The sequence below is a fragment of the Canis lupus genome, chromosome 12 (assembly GCF_011100685.1).
Source record: "Canis lupus familiaris isolate Mischka breed German Shepherd chromosome 12, alternate assembly UU_Cfam_GSD_1.0, whole genome shotgun sequence".
Lineage (NCBI taxonomy): Eukaryota > Metazoa > Chordata > Mammalia > Carnivora > Canidae > Canis > Canis lupus.
Genome location: NC_049233.1, coordinates 20,672,015 through 20,694,200, shown reverse-complemented (window position 1 = coordinate 20,694,200; position 22,186 = coordinate 20,672,015). Strand labels below are relative to the sequence as shown.

The 22,186-nt window shown below is 41.1% G+C and overlaps 1 protein-coding gene across 1 annotated transcript; it reads left to right on the top strand.

The window, feature by feature from the left end:
• The first annotated feature begins 5,764 nt into the window (after nt 1-5,764).
• On the top strand, nt 5,765-21,917 carry GSTA4 (glutathione S-transferase alpha 4). The gene is made up of 7 exons (NM_001252224.1): nt 5,765-5,813; nt 6,772-6,876; nt 13,396-13,447; nt 15,055-15,187; nt 16,035-16,176; nt 17,745-17,876; nt 21,324-21,917. The coding sequence occupies exons 2-7, from the start codon at nt 6,790-6,792 to the stop codon at nt 21,444-21,446; spliced, it is 669 nt and encodes a 222-aa protein (NP_001239153.1). The 5' UTR covers nt 5,765-5,813; nt 6,772-6,789; the 3' UTR covers nt 21,447-21,917.
• Nucleotides 21,918-22,186: the final 269 nt, after the last annotated feature.

Sequence of the window (22,186 nt, the reverse complement as noted above, 5' to 3'; positions counted from 1 at the left end):
GCTTGAACAGTTGCCTCACCCAAAAATAGACCATAATAGTAGGCCTCTTCTATTCAGAGACATTATTATAGCAGACACACCCAGAAACCCAAATTGAGTTGACTAGTGAAGAACTGTCTCTCCCAAAGTAAATCTGTAAAGTGAAAGAGGAGTCCCATTATTGAAAAACACAGGTACCAATGTAAGGAATCAAGGATCACAAAATCAAGTAAATATGATACCACCAAAGGAAACTAATAAACTTCAATAACTTACCTAAAGAAATTGGAAATCTATGAACCGTCAGATGAAGAATTCAGAATAATCCTCTTTAGAAAGCTGAGTGAATGGCAAGAAAGCAGACAACTAAATGAAATTAAGAAAACAATGCATGAAAAAATGAGAAGTTTAACAAGGAAATAGCAACCATCAAAAAACAAAAACAAAACAAACCCACCCAAAACTCCACCAAACCTTAGAGATTCCAAAGTTGAAAAATACAATAACTGAACTGAAGAATTCAATAAGGAGTTTCAAGAGGAGATTTGACCATGCCGAAGAATCAGTGACCTGGAGAATGAGACACTGGAAATTACCCTATCAGAGGAGCAAAAAGAAAAAAGAATGAAAAAGAGTGAAGAAAGCCTATGGGAATTTTTGGTGGGACACAATGAATTCTGGGACACAATATGAAACAAAATTCATAAGAATTCCAGAAAGAGAAGAGGAAGAGAAAGGTACAGAAAGTATATTAAAGCAACAATGGCTGGAAACTTCCCAAACCTGGGGAGAGAAATGGACATCCAGATCCATGAGGCCCAGGAGACCCCAATAGGCTGAATCCAAATAGGGCTACACTGAGACATATTATTACATTATAATTAAATTATACTATATTTTATTATAATTAAATTGTCAAAAGTCAAAGAAAGAATTTTAAGGGCAGCAAGAAAAAAGAGAGAAGTCACATATGAGGGAACCCCCCATAAGACCATTGATGAATTTTTCAATAGAAATTTTTTGAGCCAGGGCAGCCCGGGTGCCTCAAGAGGTTTAGCGCCACCTTTGGCCCAGGGCCTGATCCTGGAGATCTGGAATCAAGTCCCACATCAGGCCCCCTGCATGGAGCCTGCTTCTCCCTCTGCCTGTGTCTCTGCCTCTCCCTCTCTCTGTCTGTCTCCCTCTCTCTTTCTCTCTCTCTCTGTGTCTCTCATGAATAAATAAAATATTTTTAAAAAAATAAATTTTTTGAGCCAGAAGAGAATGAGATGTTGTATCTGAAATATTGAAAGAAAATAACTGTCAGCCCAAAATTCTGTACCTGTCAAAGCTGTTCTTTGGAAATGAAGGAGGGATAAAGACTTTTCTGAACAATCTAAAGCTGAGGGATTCATTACTACCAGAATTGCCTTACAAAAGAACCCTCAGGGGATTTCTTCCAGTGAAAGTAAAAGAACACTAACATCATAAAAACATGAAAAGAAAAAAAAAAACATGAAAAGATAGTGTAAATCTCACTGATAATGATAAACATATAGTCATAGTTAGATTCTGCAATATAATCATAGTGATGCATAATTCACTTAAATCTCTAGCTTAAAAGTTAAAAACTAAAAACAGATGTAGCCAAAATAACCATAACTACAACAATCTGTTATCAGTAGCACAACATTAAAAAAATATGTGAATTGTAACAATGATAACCTAAAATGTGAAGGGGAAGAAAAGTAAAAGTACAAGTGTAAAGTTTAAGGATTCTACTGTCTTAAAAAAAAAAAGGAATTCTATTGGTTATCAGTTTAAGATGTATAATTTATCAGTTTATGTAATCCTCATGGTAACCATAAGGGAAAATCCTGCCATCATGTCATTCCACAAAAGAATACAATAAAGAAGTCAAAACATGCGATACCAAAGACATCAAAGCACAAAAACACAGAGCAGGATAAAAAACAAGGAACAATGGGGTGATAAAACAGCTTGAAAACAATGAACAAAATGACAATAGTAAGCCGTTAACTTCTCAATAGCTACTTTAACACAGAGGGGAAAAATTCTCCAGTTAAGAGACAGAGAATGACTAAATGGGTAAAACAAAAACAAAAAACAAGATCTAATAATATGCTGCCTGCAATAGACCTACTTTAGCCTTAAAGACACACATAGACTGAGAGTACAAGGATGAGAAAAGACATTCCAGGTGAATGTCAATAATGACAAAATAGCTACATATATCAGTCAGAATGGACTTGGAACTAAAAATGGTAAAAAAAGAAAGGAGGTCATTATGTAATGATAAAGGGGGTCAATACAACAAGAAGATATGACAAATGTAAATATTTATGCACATCAGAGCACCTAAATATATAAGGCAAAAAGTAACAGAGTTTTAAAATAAGAAATTAGCAGTAATACAATAATAGTTGGGTACTTTAATAATAGGCCACTTTCAACAATGTGTAGATCGTCCAGACAGAAAATCAATAAGGAAACAGTGGATTTGAACAATACTATAGACCAAAGAGACATAATAGTCATATATAGAACCTTCTGTCCAAGAATACACATTCTTCTCAAGTGTACATGGAACATCTTCTAGGATAGACCACATGTCAGGCCTCCGAATGAGTCTTAGCAAATTTAAGAAGACTGAAATCATCCCAAGTATCTTCTCATACCACAATGGCGTGAAACTAGACATCAACAACAAGAGGAAAACTGGAAAATTCAGGAACACATGGAAATTGAACCGCGCTCTCCTGAACAACTAATGGATCAAAGAAGAAATTAAAGGAGAAATAATAGTTTCTTGAGACAAATGAAAATGGAAACACAGCATACTAGAACTTGTAGGACGCAGTAAAACTCCCTTCTAAGAGGAGAGTTCATAGCAATTAACACCTATATTAAGAGACAACGAAGATTCCAAATGAACAACCTCACTCTCTGCCATCAGGAACTAGAAAAAGAAGAGCAAACTGAGCCCAGAGTTAGCAGGAGAAAGGAAATAATAAAGAGTAGGACAGAAATAAATGAAATAAAGAACAGAAAAACACTAGAAAAGATTAACCAAACTAGGATCTGGTTCTTTGAAAAGATGTACAAAATTGACAAACCACTTTGCTGTTAGAATATGGTCTCTGACACCAGTCATTTATAGCTAAGGCTGAATGTAAGCCAATTGCTTCCCTCTCTCTGGAGTGTTGACATAAAAACCTTTCAGGAATAAAATGACCTAAAGGTACCTGTCATAAAATGGCAGAATTATTATAACAGGCCTTTTTATTTCTCCACAAGCCTGTGTAAACATAGAGTTTTATGATACTGCTTTAGCTTCTCATTCAGGTAAACAAGACTGCTAGAAATAATATTACCCCTATTTTATTAGGTTTGACTTACGAAGTTGCCATTTTTGTAGGTTAGAAAAATACAACAAAATATCAGCAATTTGATATGGTTCAACTCCTTAGAAACAAGGGAATGGTGATAAATGTTTGGTTTATCAACAAAGTTGAATAATGTTGAATAATACTTGTCCTATCTAGTTTGAGTACAGTGAATTCTTGCAAAAAAGATGGGTTAGAAAAAATGAATAAAGAACAATAACCTTCAGCAGATGGGAAAATACGACTTCTTACCCACAGTAAACTAAATAATGTCTGTGTTAAGTCAGAATTAGAAAGGTGAAATTGAACATGTACTGTTAGTCTTATTTGTAAGTGACTTCTCTGACTCTTGTGGTGCCCAGCTGTTCTTAACTTGCTTCTCTTACTTTACATACGTTCTCTAGATAAACTCATCCTTTTGCTGCCAATTGGCTTCAGCTCAGTCCTGTTTTCTGAGTCCTCACTGGCTTATTCTACTGTCTAGTAGACATTTCCAGTTTAATGGCTTGTAGGAATGAAAAACAAATCAACTCATTATTTTCCTCAAACCCTGTCCTTCTCCACCCTTAAGGGAACAGAAACCAACCAACCATTGTTCATTCATTTAATCATTTTTCCAACACATATTCTCTGAATACCTACTCTGGGCTAAGCATTATTCTAAGAGCAGGATATACAAAAACATATTTTTTTAAAATATGAAAATTGCTAATCTCATGGAATTTATGTTCTATTAAATCTACAGACAGATTACAAAATACATAAAAAATACATGGTATATTAGATGACAGTAAGTGTTGTGAAAAATAGACAAGGAGGGTGGTAAAGGAAATGTGTGTGGGCGGGGGGGAAGATGCATCATTCTAGACTTTTTCCTCTTCCTTCCCCTTACTCCCTGTGACATGATCAGAAAATCTGTTACCTTCCACCTCCTTCGTATCTCACCTTTTCTTAACCATTATCTTCAAATTCATGGTGCTACTTTAATGCACACGGATATTTAATAGGTCTCTCTCTCCTTCCCACTATCCCAATTCATTCTCCACACTCCTGCCACAGCAATCTACTGAAATTAAACTCTGTGTTATTTGCTGCAGTTGTTCAGCACCAAGGCTTCTCAAGGCAGATACTCTCAGGAGTCCCTCAGGGAGGACATAATATCAACATCTATAGCTTGAGAAATAGCCGAAGCTACTTCTAAAAGCAAGAAATAGTTCTTAAGTCCTCCTGAAGGCGAAGGCGTATACAGTACACTTTGAGATCCATGTCAATTCTGCATTCTGCTCTATAAGATAGCTTTACTGTACTTTTTGAAGTTTTATTTATTTATTTATTTATTTATGTTTTACTTTTTGAAGTTTTAACTTATTTACCAGCCAAATTACTTTTTTTAGCTCCACTGACACTTCTACCCCAATGGCCCCCTTTTCCCATCCAGGGAAGTACTCTATTTAGCCTGTGACTTAGAGTGGTTGTCTTTAAAGCGTATGAAACGAAGAGGGGAAAAAAAAAGAAAAGAAATGAAGGGAAAGCTCAAGATGATCAAGAGAGAAAAGGGGGAAAATGTACATGATCTATAGACAAAATGGGACAAGTTCTAATAATATATGGGTCCTGTTTATTTTGGGGTGTTCTGTTTAATAGTATACATTAGAAAAGTATTTAGGTACTTTTGCCTTTATGCATGGGTTAAAAAAAAAAAGAAAAATCTTAACCTAAGGGTCAAAGTGTCAAAAGAAAGGCAGACTGCCACGTGCAGCGCCTCATTTGGATGTGTCTGGAGTCTTGGAAGCTTGACTACCCTACGTTCTCCTACAAATGGACCTTGAGAGCTTGTTTGGAGGTTCTAGCAGGGGAGCGCAGCTACTCGTATACCCTTGACCGAAGAACGGTCCTCCTCTATCGGGGATGGTCGTCCTCTTCGACCGAGCGCGCAGCTTCGGGAGGGACGCACATGGAGCGGTGAGGGAGGAAGGGGACACCCGCCTAGCCAGCCAGATCAGCCGAATCAACCCTGGCGATCAATGGGGTGACAGATGTCGCAGCCAGATCGCCCTCACATCCGAGAGACCAGGGCCGCGCAGGCGCTATATATGCCTCAGAGACGATTTTCCTTTACACATAGGTCGAGTGGCTGTGAGCACACTGGCTCTCGACTGGGACTTTTCATCTAAGACCGTGACCTAACCCACACTTCCGAGGCCATTCCATTCCTCGTAAAGCTGAAATTTTTGCTCAAAACTGGCTTGATTTGGGGCTGCTCTCATAGTATCCAGAATGCCTTGCAGATGGGTGGGGCATGCTAAACACCGCCGTCCCTATTGGTGAGGCTTGGCGGAGCCTCGCCCACCGGGGCGCCTTCCGGGGACCGGCCGGCCCCGCCCCGCCCCGCCGCAGACCGCTCGCCGAGCGCTTTGTGGGGCTCCGGGTGCTGCGAGCCGACTCCAGGTCTGTCTCCCTGCGGCCGCCCCCACCCGCCCGCTCCTCGGCCCCCAGCCTCTGAAGTCCACCGTCCAGCGCATCCCTCCCTCCCAGGCCCCTTCGGTCCTCTCGTGTCCCTCCCTCCCTCCGGTCCTTGGGCGCCTCCGCCCAGGGACCCCCTGGCTGGGGCCGGGGTCCCCCTTGGCTCCGTGTGCGTATTGTTATTAACCCGCTCCGCGGAGTCCGGAGCCTCTGGTTTCGGTGGAAGCGCAGCTCGGATCCCCCGGAAACTTGGTGAGGCGCGGGCTGAGCGGCGTCCGGTCTCGGGTGGCCACGTCGGAGGCCTGGGGGCACCCCGCAGGCAGGACCCCCGACGCACGTTTTGCAGACAATAGTACTGCCCGGCCCCTCCACCTGCAGGTGCAGCGAGGACCGCGTACGGGGACGCACGGGGATGCACGGGGACGCACGGGGATGCACGGGGATGCACGGGGATGCACGCCTTCTTGCCAGGGCTGCAGAGGGTGCGTCGTGCCCCGCGGCCCTCCACGTCCCGCCTCGCCCCGCCTCGCCAGCCTGATTTTGGAATTTGGAAATTTCAGGATTTTCAAGGTCAAAGGATATGATCTTCCGGATCTAAGAAGGCCCGTGCTGCTGGCACGAACCCCTATCCAGCAAATGTCCCCAGCTTCCTAAGACCCAGAATAAGAAATCCTAAGTAGGAACAGAATGAAAACCAACGTGGTTGTTTCCTTTAATATTTGGAAACGGTGGTAGGTTTTTATTGAGTGAGGGAAAACGCAGTCCTTAAAAAAACAACAATTAAAACAACAACAACAACAAACGATTTCCTGTGCCAAAATCCTGAATATTCATTTAGGCCGCGAGCACAGGGTGGAAGACACGAAATAAGGCTGCTCTTGTAGGAGGAGCTGCGCATTTGGTTGTGTTTTTTTTTTTTTTTTTTTTTCTTTTTTCCTTCTAGAAAGCCTGAAAGGCCATCATGGCAGCGAAGCCCAAGCTCCACTATCCTAATGGAAGAGGCCGGATGGAATCCGTAAGATGGGTTTTAGCTGCCGCTGGAGTCGAGGTACCCTATATGCTGTTTCTTCACAGATTTGCCATACAACTTGGAGACTTTTGAGGAAAACCTAAATGGTGGGGAGGCCTGTTGTAGCCCTCTCCCCCCCCTCCCCAACACAGACATGCTTGGTTGAGTCAGAAGATTCCTTCCTTGCAAGAGTTTTTTTTTTTTTCTTTATAAATGGAATGTGGCTGATGGAATTCTGTTTTACTTTAGACTTTTCCTTAACTGTTAGTTTCTGATCTGCCACCAGTAAGTATTTATTCAGGAGGAGAAAAGGAATGAGCCTGAAATTTGCCAGTTAGGACTTGTTAATTGCCCAGTTTGTAGGTAAATTTCCTCTTCAATGGCTTCCAACCGGCAGCCTTCTTATCGGTCTGAATGTGTGTGGTGTTTATATCTTTCTTTTTGTTCTTTTAGCTTCTTATGTATGGAAATGGTCAACTTGGTACAGAAGTCGAGAAAACATTGCCATAAATTTCCCTCACCCAGTTTCCAGTCATTTGCTTTATGCAGCTCTTGCCTCATCCATCTCCTCCATTTGTTTTGTGGAAATATTTTATTTTATTTTATTTTATTTTATTTTATTTTTTTTTTTTTGTGGAAATATTTTAAAGCAAAATCCAAGCATCACATCCTTTCATCTGTGATGAGTATTTCAGTTTTTATTTCTAAAAGATGAGAATTTTAGAACATAACCACAATACCACAATCACACCCAGCAAAATTAACAATTCCTTATTAATATCTGGACAGCCCCATTGTCTCAACCAGGTCTTTTTATAGTAAGTTTATTCCAGTCTGGATCTAAATCATGCCCCCACATTGCATTTGGTTATGTTTCTTTCAGTATTTTTAAAATCTGTAACCTTAAAAAAAAAAATCTGTAACCGTTCCATCTGCATTTTTTAAAAATAAACTGTATATTTGGGGATAATTTTAAAATTATAAGGTTATAATTAGCAAAGTTATAAAGACAGTGCATATAAAGACTACTCAGTCTCCCCTAATGCTATCATCTTACATAATCATTTCAAAACTAAGAAATTGACATTAGTGCACAACTAAACTGCAGACTTCAAATTTAATTACTTTTGCCATTGATGTCCTTTACTGTTCTTGGCTCCAACCTTGTACTTAGATACTATGCTTCCTTAAGTCCCTCAATCTTTCTTTTATTTCATAAGGTTGACAATTTTGAAAAGTATTGATCAGATTTTTTGTAGGACTCCCTACTTTGGCTTTGTTTGATGTTTTCTCATAATTGGACTGGAATTTGGGGTTTTGGTGAAGACTAGCAAAGAGGTCAATTGCCCTTTCATTTGCATACTATTAGGGGTGATGTTAACATAAGTTATCGCTGGTGCTGTTAACCTTGGTCACTTGGTAAGGTGGTGTCTGCCGGTTTCTTCTTTGTAAAGGGACTATTTTCCCCTTTATTATTTGGAAGCAAGTCATTAAGTTCAGCCCACACTCAAAAGGATGGGAGTTAAACTCCACCTCCTGGAGCGGAGGCATCTGCGCTTAGAATTCTTATGTAAGAGAGATTTGGGGTTTTTTCTCCTCCATTTATTTAATCATTTATTTATATCAGTATGGATTTAAGTATGTGATATTTATTGTATGGTTTGTTTAGTAATCCAATAATGCTTTCTTGCTAAAATTAGCCTACTTTGGCCTTTGGCTCTTTCAGGTTGGCTCCTGCGTCACACCTGTTTACATGGCTCCATGCCTCCTTTTCTTTTTCTTTTTATTTTTTTTCCACCTTCAGCTCTCTCTTTCTTTTGACTCTTAAAGATGCTCCAGGCTCATCTTGTATTTTCCTTGTCTTGGCCCTAGATTCTGGTATTTCTCCAAGGAGCTCAGGTGTCTTTTATGAGCAAGTGGTTTTAGCAGCTAAGAGCTGAATACCAAGTGTCTGTATTGTTTTTAGTGGCATTTATTTGTGGAAGAAACTGCCCTGTAGAATTTCCTTCATTCTGGATTTGGTTGATCTACCCTCATTTTAACACATTCTTCTATTCCTGTATCTCCTGTAAGCTACTAGTTGGACTCAGAGATGTGATCAAATCCAGGCTCTTTTCTATCTCTAAACATTTTTTTTTTTTTTTTTGCCTGTCAGACTCCATCCTGAATATGTTTTTATTATACGACATCAAGGGATGCATGATGTCTGAGTGTCTCCTTTTCAGCAATGCTGGGCTTGATCGGGGTGTTCCAGTGACATCAGCCTGACCCACGCACTATAAAGTTTCCTCTATTACCTTCTCAACCACTGGTTTTAGCAGCTACTTACCATCACCATTGTTAGGGATTATAAAATGGTGATTTTTTCTGTTTTCTTTCTATCATCGTATCTGAATTTATTAACTGTATTTCTCTTACAAAGAGTAAATTTAACTTAACTAATTAGTTACCTTGAAGTATAGTTCATATGGGAAAGGTTAGGTATATGCTTGATATAGTCTCTTTATCAAATTTTCAGAATACTCATTTGTTACCCTAGCAACCTCCAAAGATGGCAAATGAGAGTTGTTGGATTTGAGGCTTTGTGTTTTGCTTGGTTGGTTTTGGTTTTGGTTTCTTTGCATATCATTATAACTCACTGTACGGTATTCTAAAATTTTCTAAATCAGTTGATGGTATTTTTATATAAAAATTCTGATTTCTGACTTCTTTTGATATATTTGAAGATCTGATAATACTAGGCCCTCATCTTCAGAGGGCGGTAATTGCTAAATCTGAGTAAGGAAGGGCTACCACCATATATGGACTTTTACAGTTCATTACACTCCTCATCATTCCCTGTTGTCTCAGGATTGATTTTCTAATTGTGTTAAGAAGAGTGTGAAAAAATTCGTGGTCCCCTGACCTGAACCTGGTTGGCATATTGATGTCACCTGTTTTTTCCCTGCGTGCTTCTGAGTTTGCAGTTCTGGCTTATTTTAATGGGTTTACAATGGATGTCTTACTTATACATTTAATATAATCCTTTGTCAAATCCTCTCTTTCCAATCTTCATTCTCCCCTATTCCTCCTACTTCCCTATGTAAGAATCTAGATTCTTGGTGACAACAGTAGAGAAACTAACCCTAGGTAAGTTCAACAACAAAAAAAAAAACCATGGATCATATGACCCACCTCCCCTAGAGCAGTCACAGAAGGCAGGCAGGGGAGGTAGAGTAATTGGTCCAGCAGGTCCCCAGCCCACCCTTCCAACCTACGTGGAGGGAAGGGAGCTGGATTAGCCTCCTTTACTAGAGATTGGCCACATGGTTTACAGGAGCAATCCCCCAAAGGTAGCATTGGTGAGGGGGCCTCCACATTTCTTTTCCAAAGCACACTTTTAGTTAGGTTTGTGCTCGTATAGATCTGAAACAGTTGTGGTTGACAGGCTGGCAGCCCAGTGGAAAAGTTCATGATGCCCAATATCACAGTGCTAGGTTGAGCCTGACATGTAAAGCATGCACATCTGAATCCCTCAGTAACTAAAACCTGCTGGAAGGCAGCCTGCCTGATTCGGAGAGTCGGCATCCTCAGACTCAGTCATTTGGTTTGGGTCCTTAGACGTCGCTATTGCTTCCTGGCTGAGTGTTGCTGCTTTGCTGCTTGGGGCTTTATTTGCCTGAAAATCTTCCCAGAAACCCAGTCCAATCCCCTTTGTTAAGAGGGAGAGTAACACATGTAAAAGACTCAAGTGCCACAAACTCCTGTTTTAGGTTTTCTGGGCAATTCCCCTAAAACTGAGAGTGTTGGGAAAGAGCATGATGTGTTGAGCAAGAGGGCAGTTCTCCAAAGAATCTCACTGGGAATAGTACCCTGGTTAGGGAGCAAAGGTAACTGTGTAGATAGAACCCGAGACGTACTTGCAGCCTTGCACAATACAGAGTCAGTCACCAAGCTCCCTTCAAGCTCTGCCTTTTGATTTTTCCCCCTCCCTTTCCGACCCTCTCATCTGTATTTCCTTTGCCAGTTTCTTCTTACTGACCAAGTTTTGTAAGGCTCAAGAGTTTCTCTGCTGAGAGATCACCTACATTTTGTATAATGTTCCTGAGAAGTCAAAAGCCAGAATCAGAACCATTTAGAAAGATTTGCTTTAAAAAAAGTACATTTCTAGTCTCTCTCAACTACTGAATGTGAATCTGTGAACAGTGGGCCTAGCAGTTCTCTCTCATCACACACACACACACACACACACACACTTACTTTCCTATTTATTTTCTGCTTTGAATGATCATGGTTCTAAAAGGTTGAGAGCCATAATATAGAAGTGCCACCTGCACTACATGTGGGTGTTTGGACAAATGCTCTAAAATTCTTACCCTGAGCTGCTGCTCTGTAGGCACTAGATGGAGATCCTGCCAGAACTGTCTCACACCATGAAGATCCCAGCAAGTAACAGAAGCCATACCTACATCCTGTTATCTTGATTCAACCCCAAGTCGGGTAGTTGAGCCAGAAGAGAGGAGGATTGCTGATTCTGTGCTGGTCAGCTCTGCCCCTCCCTGGGATGATTTGGGGGAGCAGCCCGGGGACAGACATGGGTGGGGAGTCATCTGGGGACTTGGTAAGAGGAGTTCTTCCCTTCTTGAGATGAGGCACATTAGTGCATTCAAACACATTTTTTTTTTAATGTCACGAGAAGAGGAACATGCTTCCACTATTTCTTCCCCCCTACCATGTTTAATTTGAAAACTTCTAAGCCTACAGAAAAATTATAAAAGGATTATGGACACCTTTCAACTAAATTCACTAATTGTTAACATTTTGCTACATTTCCTTCTCTCCTCTCTCTGCCTTATTTTTTTTGTCAACCACATACAAGTAAGTTGCAGACATCAACCCATATTTTCTCCTAAGAAAGAAAAAGTAGTTGTTCTAACAACCACAGTATCACTGTCACAACTAATAAAATTAATACTAATATTGCAATATCAATATATGATTCATATTCAAAAGTTCCATATGATCCCCAAATGTCTATATACTCATTATCTATTTAGCAGTACCACTACCCACTCCCCTGCTTCCAGCATCCAGAATCTAACAGGATTCAGGTGTTTGGTTATTTTATCTCTTTAGTCTGCTTTCATCTATAGTAGTATCTGCATTTTCTTTCCTTCCATACCCTTGACTTAACTAAAAAGAAAAATGTAAAGGAGAAACTGACTCTTGTGTGAACTTGGAAATCAAATTCCATAAAGAAGAATCATCAGGGGCAGCCCTGGTGGCTCAGCTGTCGAGCACCACCTTCAGCCCAGGGCTTGATCCTGGAGACCTGGGATCGAGTCCCACGTCGGGCTCCCTGCATGGAGCCTGCTTCTCCCTCTGCCTGTGTCTCTGCCTTTTTCTTCTCTCTTTCATGAATAAGTAAATAAGATCTTTTAAAAGAAGAAGAAGAAGAAGAAGAAGAAGAAGAAGAATTATTATCAGAGGAGGGCTACTTGGCTAATAGAATCAAATCTCTTTTTTTATTTCATTTTATTATTTTTTTTAAGATTCCATTGATTTATTCATGAGAGACACAGAGAGAGGGGCAGAGACAGGCAGAGGGAGAAGCAGGCTCCCTGCAGGGAGCCCGATGCAGGACTCATCCTAGATCCCAGGATCACAACCTGAACCGAGAGCAGACGCTCAACCACTGAGCCACCCAGGCGTCCCCCAGAAGAAGCTTAAACACAAACAAAACAAAACAAGTTTTTCCGTAGATTTGAGACAGTCCCAGCCATTTTTGTTGCAGGGTGCCCCGCATCCTGGATATGCCTGATTTTCACCTTGCAGTTAGCCCTGGGTTAATGTCTTTGGCAGTATTTTTACAGTGCTACTGTGCCCATCTCATTGTGTCACAGCGGGAAGCACATGAAGTCTCAGTGTCTCCCAATGGGGTGCCTAAGTTTAATCACTTAGATAGATGGTGAGATCTCCGGATCTTTCCACCACCAAGATACGTGTTACCTTTGTCATAATTAACTTGTGGGCTGATACTTTGAGGTTGTTTTGAGTCTTCTGCGCCCTACAACTCCGTGATTTCAGCATCTGTTTTGATCCTTATCAGAATCCGTTGTAGATTACAAATTGGCAACATTCTAATGTTATCATTAACTCTTTAATAATAAAAGAGCTTTTCCTTCTGCCTTTTTGGGTATCATCGCTTAAGGACAGGGACTTTTTTTATTGGTGTGTGTGATGATCCCTTTGTGACATTACTCTTCTAATGCTTGAATTGTCCCAGATTTGGCTAGGGACTCCCCCTCAAATGGGGTCCTGCCTGCCTGCCTTTGCCTTTGCCATATCACGTTGGTCTTTGAGCTGTTCTTTGCTTTCTAATATACCAGCACCAACCTTTTCTCCCAGGAGCCTTAGTTTCTTTTAGTAGGCAGTGATAGTGGGAAACCGAGATGTGGGTGCTAAGTGTGCTCTTTCTCTCTGTTTCTGAGACAGTTTGACTTGATATTTTCAGTTCTGATCCTGTAATGACATATGCCTTTGGGGGGGGGGGTATCTTTTTTTTTTTTTTTAATTTAGTTTGATGAAGAATTCTTAGAAACTAAAGAACAGTTGCAGAAGTTGCAGGATGGTGAGTATAGAAATGAAACAACTGTTGGTAATACTGTTTTTCTTTTCAGGTTTGTTTATTTTTAGACCGAGAGAGAAAGAGAAAAAGAGAGAGAGCATGAGCTGGGGGAGGAGCAAAGGGAAAGGATGAGAGAGGATCCTCAGCAGACTCCACACTGAGCCCGGAACCTGACTCAGGGCTCAACCTCAGGGCTTGACCTCATAACCCCATGACCCCGAGATCACGACCTGAGCCAAAATCAAGAGTCAGATGCTCAACCAACTGAGCCACCCAGGCGCCCTAATAGTGATTTTGTTTAAGAACTGATATTTATGTGGAAGGGCAAAGACGCTGACACTGACTTCAGAACAGTATCCTAAAACCAAGGGGGAGAAATAACTGAAATAGCCAGGAAGTCACTTTTAGTTGAATTCGCTGAGAGCAGATGGGAGTAAACGCCAGGTGGACAGTCTTCTCCATTCCTTTCTCCTCCGCCTGCCCGCCTCTCCCCTCTCCTTCCCCTCTTTCATCCCTTCCCTCCTCTTTTCTTCCCCACCTCACTCCCTCCAAATTGTCTGAGGCATCGGTGTCTGCTTGAAGTGTACAGACGGAAGTCCCCATGTACACCGGGCCGCCTTTCTGTGGCAAATACCAAACAAATGAAGTCCATGAAAGGTGTCCCCTTAACTCCTGGTCAGCCCCACTCTCTCCGTGCCTGGGCTCCATAAGGAATACCCCGTGACTCTGCAGGTAGCCTCCCTCCCCACCATCACGGGGTCTTTAGGCCCAGTTGAAGGCTCCCTAAACAGGAAGCAGCTGCAATGTCAGCCTTCATGTGTGACACCGGCTTGACCTCCCTAGACAAGTATTGAGTCCTCATCTCCCCCAGACCCTCAGGTGCCCCCCAGTCCTTGAGCCCCTTGAGGCCTGGGCTGTATCTTCTATCTGCGTCTCTGCAAGTATAAAGAACAAACCTTAGTACAGGTTTGTTGAAGAAAGTAATGGGTCGCTTTTTAGATCAGTGGCTGCAAACTTGGTAGTACGTGGTCTGTGGCTGTGGAGGAGCCAGTGTGTACACAAGAGTGTTGGTTGGTGACTTAGGTTTAATGAATTTTCTTTTTTTTTTTTTTTTTATGAATTTTCTAAAGCAGTGCAATCAGTAGAACATCCCACAATGGTGGAAATGCTCTGTTCTCAGTCTGAAGTAGTAGCCGCTAGCCATGTGTGTCTCCTGAGCACTTGCCATGTGTCTAGCATGCTTAAAGAATAGAATTCTAAATTTTCAAAACTTTGATTAATTTAAATTTAGGTTTCACTAGCTACGATGTTGGCCAATGAGGCTCTGCAGAACTATCTTCACTGCACTCTCCCCCACCCTTTGTCATGTGGGTAGGTATTTTCTGTGGGGTGAAAATGAAAAAAGAAGGTCTGGAACAGTGCTAGTTTTCAGGCTCCTGTGATGGTTAAATCTACTTCCCTGAGTGAAGTTGAGTTTATCTGTCATCAGGGAGCTTCACACTGTCCCCAAGGCTCTGACCCCACTGTCCCTTTTCATTTGGTAGGGCTTTTGGAGGGGTTCTTGGGGACAGGGAAGAGATCAGTTCTAACTCCGGCCCTTCCATTCTCAGGTAACCACCTGCTGTTCCAACAAGTGCCCATGGTTGAAATTGATGGAATGAAGTTGGTGCAGACCCGAAGCATCCTCCACTACATAGCGGATAAACACCACCTCTTTGGCAGGGACCTCAAGGAGAGAACCCTGTACTGTGGCTCCTCTCGAGTGATCTCCTGTGTCACTTACTGATACTTTAGCTGATTAGCAGCCTCTATATTGTGCCCTGTCTCCTTCCTGCCTTGTATCATTAGTGTAAACAACGAACAAAAACCAGTTGAAAAAATCAGTATAGAAAAGTCTGAGTAAAACAATAGAGAAGAATTGAGTTCAGATACTGGGTCCTCTATCTAGGGCATGATTGTTGCAGGTTTCAACATCTTTAAATATTTTGAGACTGCTTTTTACCTTTCTCACAAATGTATTATCACTAATTATGAAGAACAGGAAGCTGCTGTTCCATTCAAGGCCAGGGATACTGTGCCTTGATTATAATTTTGATTATATTTTTGAACACTGAGCCTGGTCCTTGTACCTCCTAAGATGCATGATACTGAGTAAAGTGCTGAGTTCCACAGTCCCGATGAGTGTCCCATACAATATACAGATAGCACATACCTGATATTATCATCAGAGTCAATGAAGTGATGGTGTAGGATGTTTAACACCATGCCTGGTACACACCAAGCATTCCATAAATGATACCCACTGTTTTTATGAATGTGGAATTCCACCCACACCGAGCGTGGGTGCTGGGGTGAGGGAGAGGATTAGGGGCCCGGGAGAGGGGGAAGTCATGATTTGATTCTTCTGGTTTCTGATTTGTGACAGATTTTTCTAAATTACAACTAGCATTGGCTTTGCATCTTTGCTCTTGGGAGACCGGTATAGATAATTGCTTCTGGGTACTTAAGTGAAAAGCACTGTGAATTCTTAGCTATGGAAGCCGATGTGTTCAAAGAAGGGGAAACTGAGACAACTTTTTCTTGTTTTAAGGATTGACATGTACGTGGAGGGGACGCTAGATCTGCTGGAACTGATTATCATGCATCCTTTTCTAAAACCAGATGATCAACAAAAGGAAGTGGTTAACATGGCCCAGAAGGCTATAATTAGATACTTTCCTGTGTTTGAAAAGGTAGGTGGCAGAGAAGCCCATGAGCAAAGCATAACCAGTCTATAAGGGAGCAGCAACTAATGCCACTTCCTGCTCAGGACAGTGTAACGTGGAGGGCCATTGAACTAACCGTGCTGGATTCCTGAGAGCTGATGGTAGCTGTCAGCACACAGCCAGGATGTCTTCTTGAAGCCCCTCAGATGCAGCTTGGGCCATGTTACTCAGAAACCTGGAAAAAATATGAGTTCGCCACATGTGTGCATTATTGTTCCTTACATTCACCATCCGGCCCTGTGTAAGATACAGAAAAGCAGAAACTACCTAATTCCTTGCTGCTTTCTCCCACGAACATTTGTGGAATGGCCATTGTGTATCAGACATCCTACCGAATAGTTTTGATGTAATAGAAGACCGTTTTATTTCTCTTCCCTTTGCTCTTTTTATTTTCTGTTTTGTTGTTTTCTACTTTTTGTTGTGCATCTGCTCTTCTGAGCTTCAAACTCTTTTTCTCAGCCGAGGGGAACGGTTTTAAATGTTTCAATTAAAAAAAAGAGAGTGTAAAAATAGGAAATTGGCAAATGTCCTCTGGCCATCTTCGTGGAATTAGATTTAAAAAGGAGAGGTATTAGGAAAAAAAAAAAAAAGGAGAGGTATTTTCTGGGTTTTTCTGTTGCTTGGTTTCATGGTCTCTTGCCCAGAGGCACTTGGTGAATGTGAAATATGATAATGTAGAAATGTGGGTGTGGCGAGGGGGGAACAGGTGCCTTAGTAAAGGGTCACTGCTGGCTCCTCTGTTCCTGTGGCCTGGACTAGGTCAGGGCTCCTCCCAACTCATGAACTGTTATCCTTTTTACACGTAATGGAATGGAATCCCAGACAGACTGAGTGACACGCCTAAAGAGGGGAGCCAGGATTGGAGCTCTGGCCCCTGACTGCAATTCTGGATTCATTGTGCTCTCCCACCCTGGCTCCAGGAGTTGTATGAAGAGCTCCTGTCTGTCAGAGACACATACACACACACACACACACACACACACACAGACCCAGACACTCACACCTCACAGAAACTCACACTCGTGGGCATCCAAGACTTTGCTGCGAAGGAGAACCACCCCCTTTCTACCGCTGTTCCTTGCCTCTCCCCTATCATCACCTATCCCTGTGAATCTCCGAACCTACATGTTACTCTCAAAATGGGAGTCAAAATGAACTCTTAGGCTTTTAGTTTCTTCTGTCTTGGAAGATATGAAAGGAAGCCTTTTTTTTCTTGTTAAGATTTTATTTGATAGAGTACAAGCAAGGGGAACAGCAGAGGGGGAGGGAGAAGCAGACTCCCTGCTGAGCAGAGGGCCCCATGTGGGGCTCAAATCCAGGACCCTGGGACCATGACCTGAACCAAAGGCAGATTCTTAACCAACTGAACCTTCTAGTTGTCCCAGGAATCCTAGTACATTTTCTATATATGGGATACAGGGAACCTCTTAGTTGATATTATTTATAAAATACTCAGATACTGCACTGATTCAACAGTGTCATCAGTTTCTCCATGTAAAGTATTGTAAGCAATGTAAAACATTTGTATCCTGTAGGTTTTAAGGGATCATGGGCAAAGGTTTCTCGTTGGTAACCAGCTGAGCCTTGCGGACATTATTCTACTCCAAACCATTTTGGCTCTAGAAGAGAAAATCCCCAATATCCTGTCTGCATTTCCTCACCTCCAGGTAAATAAAACCATGTTTTGGAACACTGGCCCAGGACTCTTAGGCCTTCCTTCAATATCTGTTAATTGGTTGACTAGAGGTGTGTGTACTTTTCAAGATTCTAGTTCGTGAAATTAAGTGAAGATACAGGCTTGAAATGGCTTTTCTGGTCCCCAATTTTTAGAGCTGAAAGATCATGCAAGGAGTTTGCCAGTGAGGACTTGCTTTAGTGGTAATCACAGGGATGAGGTGTTCCTTGTCCATTCATGCCGGATAGGGCTTGAGATCAGCACCAAAACCAGTCTCATCGTCAGGATATGGCTCTCAGTCTCAGAAATAACAAACTTGCTCTCAAATTGGAAACATGCCATCCTGAGTTTGGGAAGCTAATACATGGCGCCCTAAGAGTTCCCACCATTCTCCTTCCCAGAAATTCCAAGGAGAGACTTGGGTGTGGTTCTGCTTATTCCTCATTATTCTGCTAATATTGATCATAGAACTTCAAAGCAGAAAGGGGCTTCAAACAACCAATCTCATCCAGCACCTTCAGTATAGATAGGAGTAAGCAGAGACTGAGGGTAAAGAAGCCAGCAGCCAAGATGGACTAGTTAGTGGGAGCCTCAGTTCTATCGAGAACCAGCTTTTTATCTTGAGATCTGATGGGCTTTCCTCTATATGGGGAGTTGGCAAACTAGTCTCCTGGGTCAGATCGGGCCTGCTACCTGTTTGCGTACAGCTCTTGAGCTAAGAATGCATTTTACAGTTTTAGGTGGCTGAAAAGTATCAAAAGAATAGTATTTCATGACATGAAATCATAGGAAGTTCGAATTTCACAAAGCCATGCTCATTCATGTATGTATTGTCTTCCTGCTTTTGTGCTACCACACTAGAATCGAGTAGTTCTGATAGAGACCATAGGACCTACATAACCTAAAATATTTACTAACTGGTCCTTGGTAGGAAAAGGTTGCCAGTCCCCAAATGGGCACATCTCTAAGTTATCCAAAGCCAAGAGAAACAGATCTGTGAAGTCTCCAGGTATATATGCTTTCTTTTAAATTTTTTTCCAAGTCTAGTAAATACATTTTGATACACTAATGAGGACAACCACCACTATTTAAATACATGTACCCAGAAATAAGAACTGAAATCTTAAGGCAATAGCCATTATATTGTTTAGCTACCTGTTTATTTCCTCTTGCAGACAAAGAAGCAAATATTCTGAAATTTGACTTCAATACCAGTAGGTCCCTGAAATAACCCAAGGACCTGTTGGTGTTTTCCATGATGCAGACAACTTGCTTTTACACCCCAGGCATATCTGTGTAAATATGTATGTTTTGTTGTTTTTTGGGGAGGGGCGCTATTTATTATTTTTTTAATATTTTATTTATTTATTCATGAGAGGCACAGAGAGAGAGAGAGAGAGGCAGAGACACAGGCAGAGGGAGAAGCAGGCTCCATGCAGGGAGCCCAACATGGGACTCAATCCCAGTCTCCAGGATCACATTCTGGGCCGAAGGCGGCGCTAAACCGCTGAGCCACCCGGGCTGCCCAATATGTATGTTTTTAACACGGGTCCAGTTCCTTTTTTCCCCTTGAAGCACAGTTGACACACGACACACAGTGCTGTGCCAGTTTCAACACAGTGACCCAACAGCTCCACATATGCTGTGCTCACAAGTGTAGCTATCATTTGTCCCCATACAACTCTGTTACAGTGTCCTTGACTGTGTTCCCTGTGCTATGCCTTTCATTTCAATGAACTTATTCATTCCATAACTAGAAGCCTGTACCTCCCACTCTGCCCATTTTGTCCATCCTCTCAGACTTGTCCCCTCCGGGAACCATCAGCTCTCTGTATTTATGCATCTGTTTCTGTTTGTTGTGGTTTTTAGATTACACGTATAAGTAAAGTCATGTGATACTTGTCTTTCTGTGATGTATTTCACCGAGCTTATAATACCCTTGAGGTGCATCCATGTTTCACAAATGGCAAAATTTCATTGTTTTATATGGCCAAGTAATGTTCCACTGTATATATATACACCATATCTTCTTATCCATTCTTCTTGGATTGATACTCATTGCTTTCATAGTTTGGCTGTTGTAAATAATACCATAATAAACATAGGGATGCATGTATCTTTTCGAATTAGTATATTCATTTTTTTTCTTAGTGCTTTCATTTTCTTTGGGTAAATATCCAGTAGTGGAATTCCTGGATTATATGGTATTTCTGTTTTTAATTTTTATTTATTCATGAGAGACAGAGAGGCAGAGACATAGGTAGAGGGAGGAGAAGCAGGCTCCATGCGGGAACCCGACATGGGACTTGATCCCAGAACTCCAGGATCACGTCCTGAGCCAAAGGCAGACGCTCAACCACTGAGCCACCCAGGCGATTGATATTAAAGGGCTTTAGAATCTAAAAGGTCATTCCTGCATTGATTAAAGGATAATAAAAAAGTCAGAAGTGTAACAGTTTTATTATACGTGACAAATATGAAGCTTAGGTAAATCTTAAAATGGTAAATCCTATAGAAGAAGCTTCTAAATATTGGTATAGTACTTGAAATTAGATGATACAAAGAGTTTGAGTAAGTGAAAAAAAGAAAATTGTCATTTACATAGCTTTAAGTGACATAATTATTATATTTTGTTAATATTAGTGATATATGTATGTATGTTTATATGTCTGTGTGCATGCTTAAGGCTGTGCTTCGTACTATAGACATTTAATAAATAGTAGCTTTTTGAATAAATGACCTCTTTGAAAACTTTTGTTAGAATAATTATATTTGATGGATATACACTTCTTCATACGTTTCAAAATTTTTACTAGATCAAAATAGAATTTTCTTTTCAATTACTGAGAATTGGTAAGATTTGACTCTGTGAATGGAAAATATGGTTTCCATTAAATATGATTTACATAAATATCTGATATCTAGTGTCTGAGCCCTAGGCCACAAAAAATATAACTGGCCATCTCCCACACCTAGACTGAAAGAGGATTCATTTGGTAATAGGAGTAAAAAAAGTTCAAGGAAGCTGAATTTTAAAAAGGTCATATGATGGCCTTTTAAAATAATTTTATTTAAATAACTCATGCATTTTCTCTGAGTAGATCAGTATACCTAAGGTACTAATTTTTCTTTCCTTTTTCCTCTTTAAGGAAGCATCATAATTCTAATCTAAGCATTTTTTATTTTTCTGTCTCCGGAGAAATTCACATCTTGATCTGAACTGTGATACTTGTGTATATAAAGCCTGGTTTAGGTCCCAGCCATTGTGGACAGAGATGGTAAATGGTTACACCAAGAGATCAGATCCCAAACAGATGCTGGATGACATTTCTGGTCGGGTTCCTATAACATACTTCTTGGGCCATTTTACACAATCGTATTTTCATAGTTATCATTACCTTTGCTGTCAACCTTGAACTGTTGTGTTTTCCTTTTGTAGGAGTTTACAGTGAAAATAAGTAATATCCCTACAATTAAGAAATTCCTTGAACCTGGCAGCAAGAAGAAGCCTCCTCCGGATGACATCTACGTGAGAACCGTCTACAATATCTTTATGCCATAAACATCACATACATCTGTGAGTGAGAGCTAGCCCCTAGAGATTGCAGTTCCACAGTAGCATCTTAATTGATGCCAGGCTGCCCTGATCCCAGCTCTGTCATGGTGCTATGTATAACTGTTCCTCAGTTGGGTCTTTCATGTCAAGATCTTTTCTAGAAACATTGACCTTTTGTTTTGTCCGGTGAATAATTGTTACGCAACTTTTTTCTGAAAGCCTTTTCGGAGAGGCTTGCATTTAAGTTAGATCTGATGTAGTTATTCATTTCCTGATAACCAGAATGGGCAGGACCTTGTATTCTCCCTTGAGCTTTTTCTCCCCCGCTTCTTATCCCTGTCTAAAAGCAGTATCTTCCTAATTTTTGGTGTTTTGTAACAACCCAGAATATCTAGTGAATAATTCCTCTCAGCTATAATAAATCTGTGGTGTAATGAAGGCAGTCAATATTAGCCAAAATAAAGAATTTACAAATCATTGCCCTGTTGCCAGAATTTTTTTGATTAAATTGTTTGGAATCTATAACATATTCCCATGGTTCAAAAATCAAGAGTATAAGAAGGTGTAGAATTGGAAGTGTTCTTTTCAGCCCTACCCTGCTGCTACCCGGTTCTGCTCCCCACCTGCAGACATAGTTATCATTTGTATATCTCTCCGGTAATATTTGATGCATACATAAAAAAATATATAGATATTACTTTTATCTTATTACTCCCCGAATGATTATGTGTAGGCTGCTAATTTTT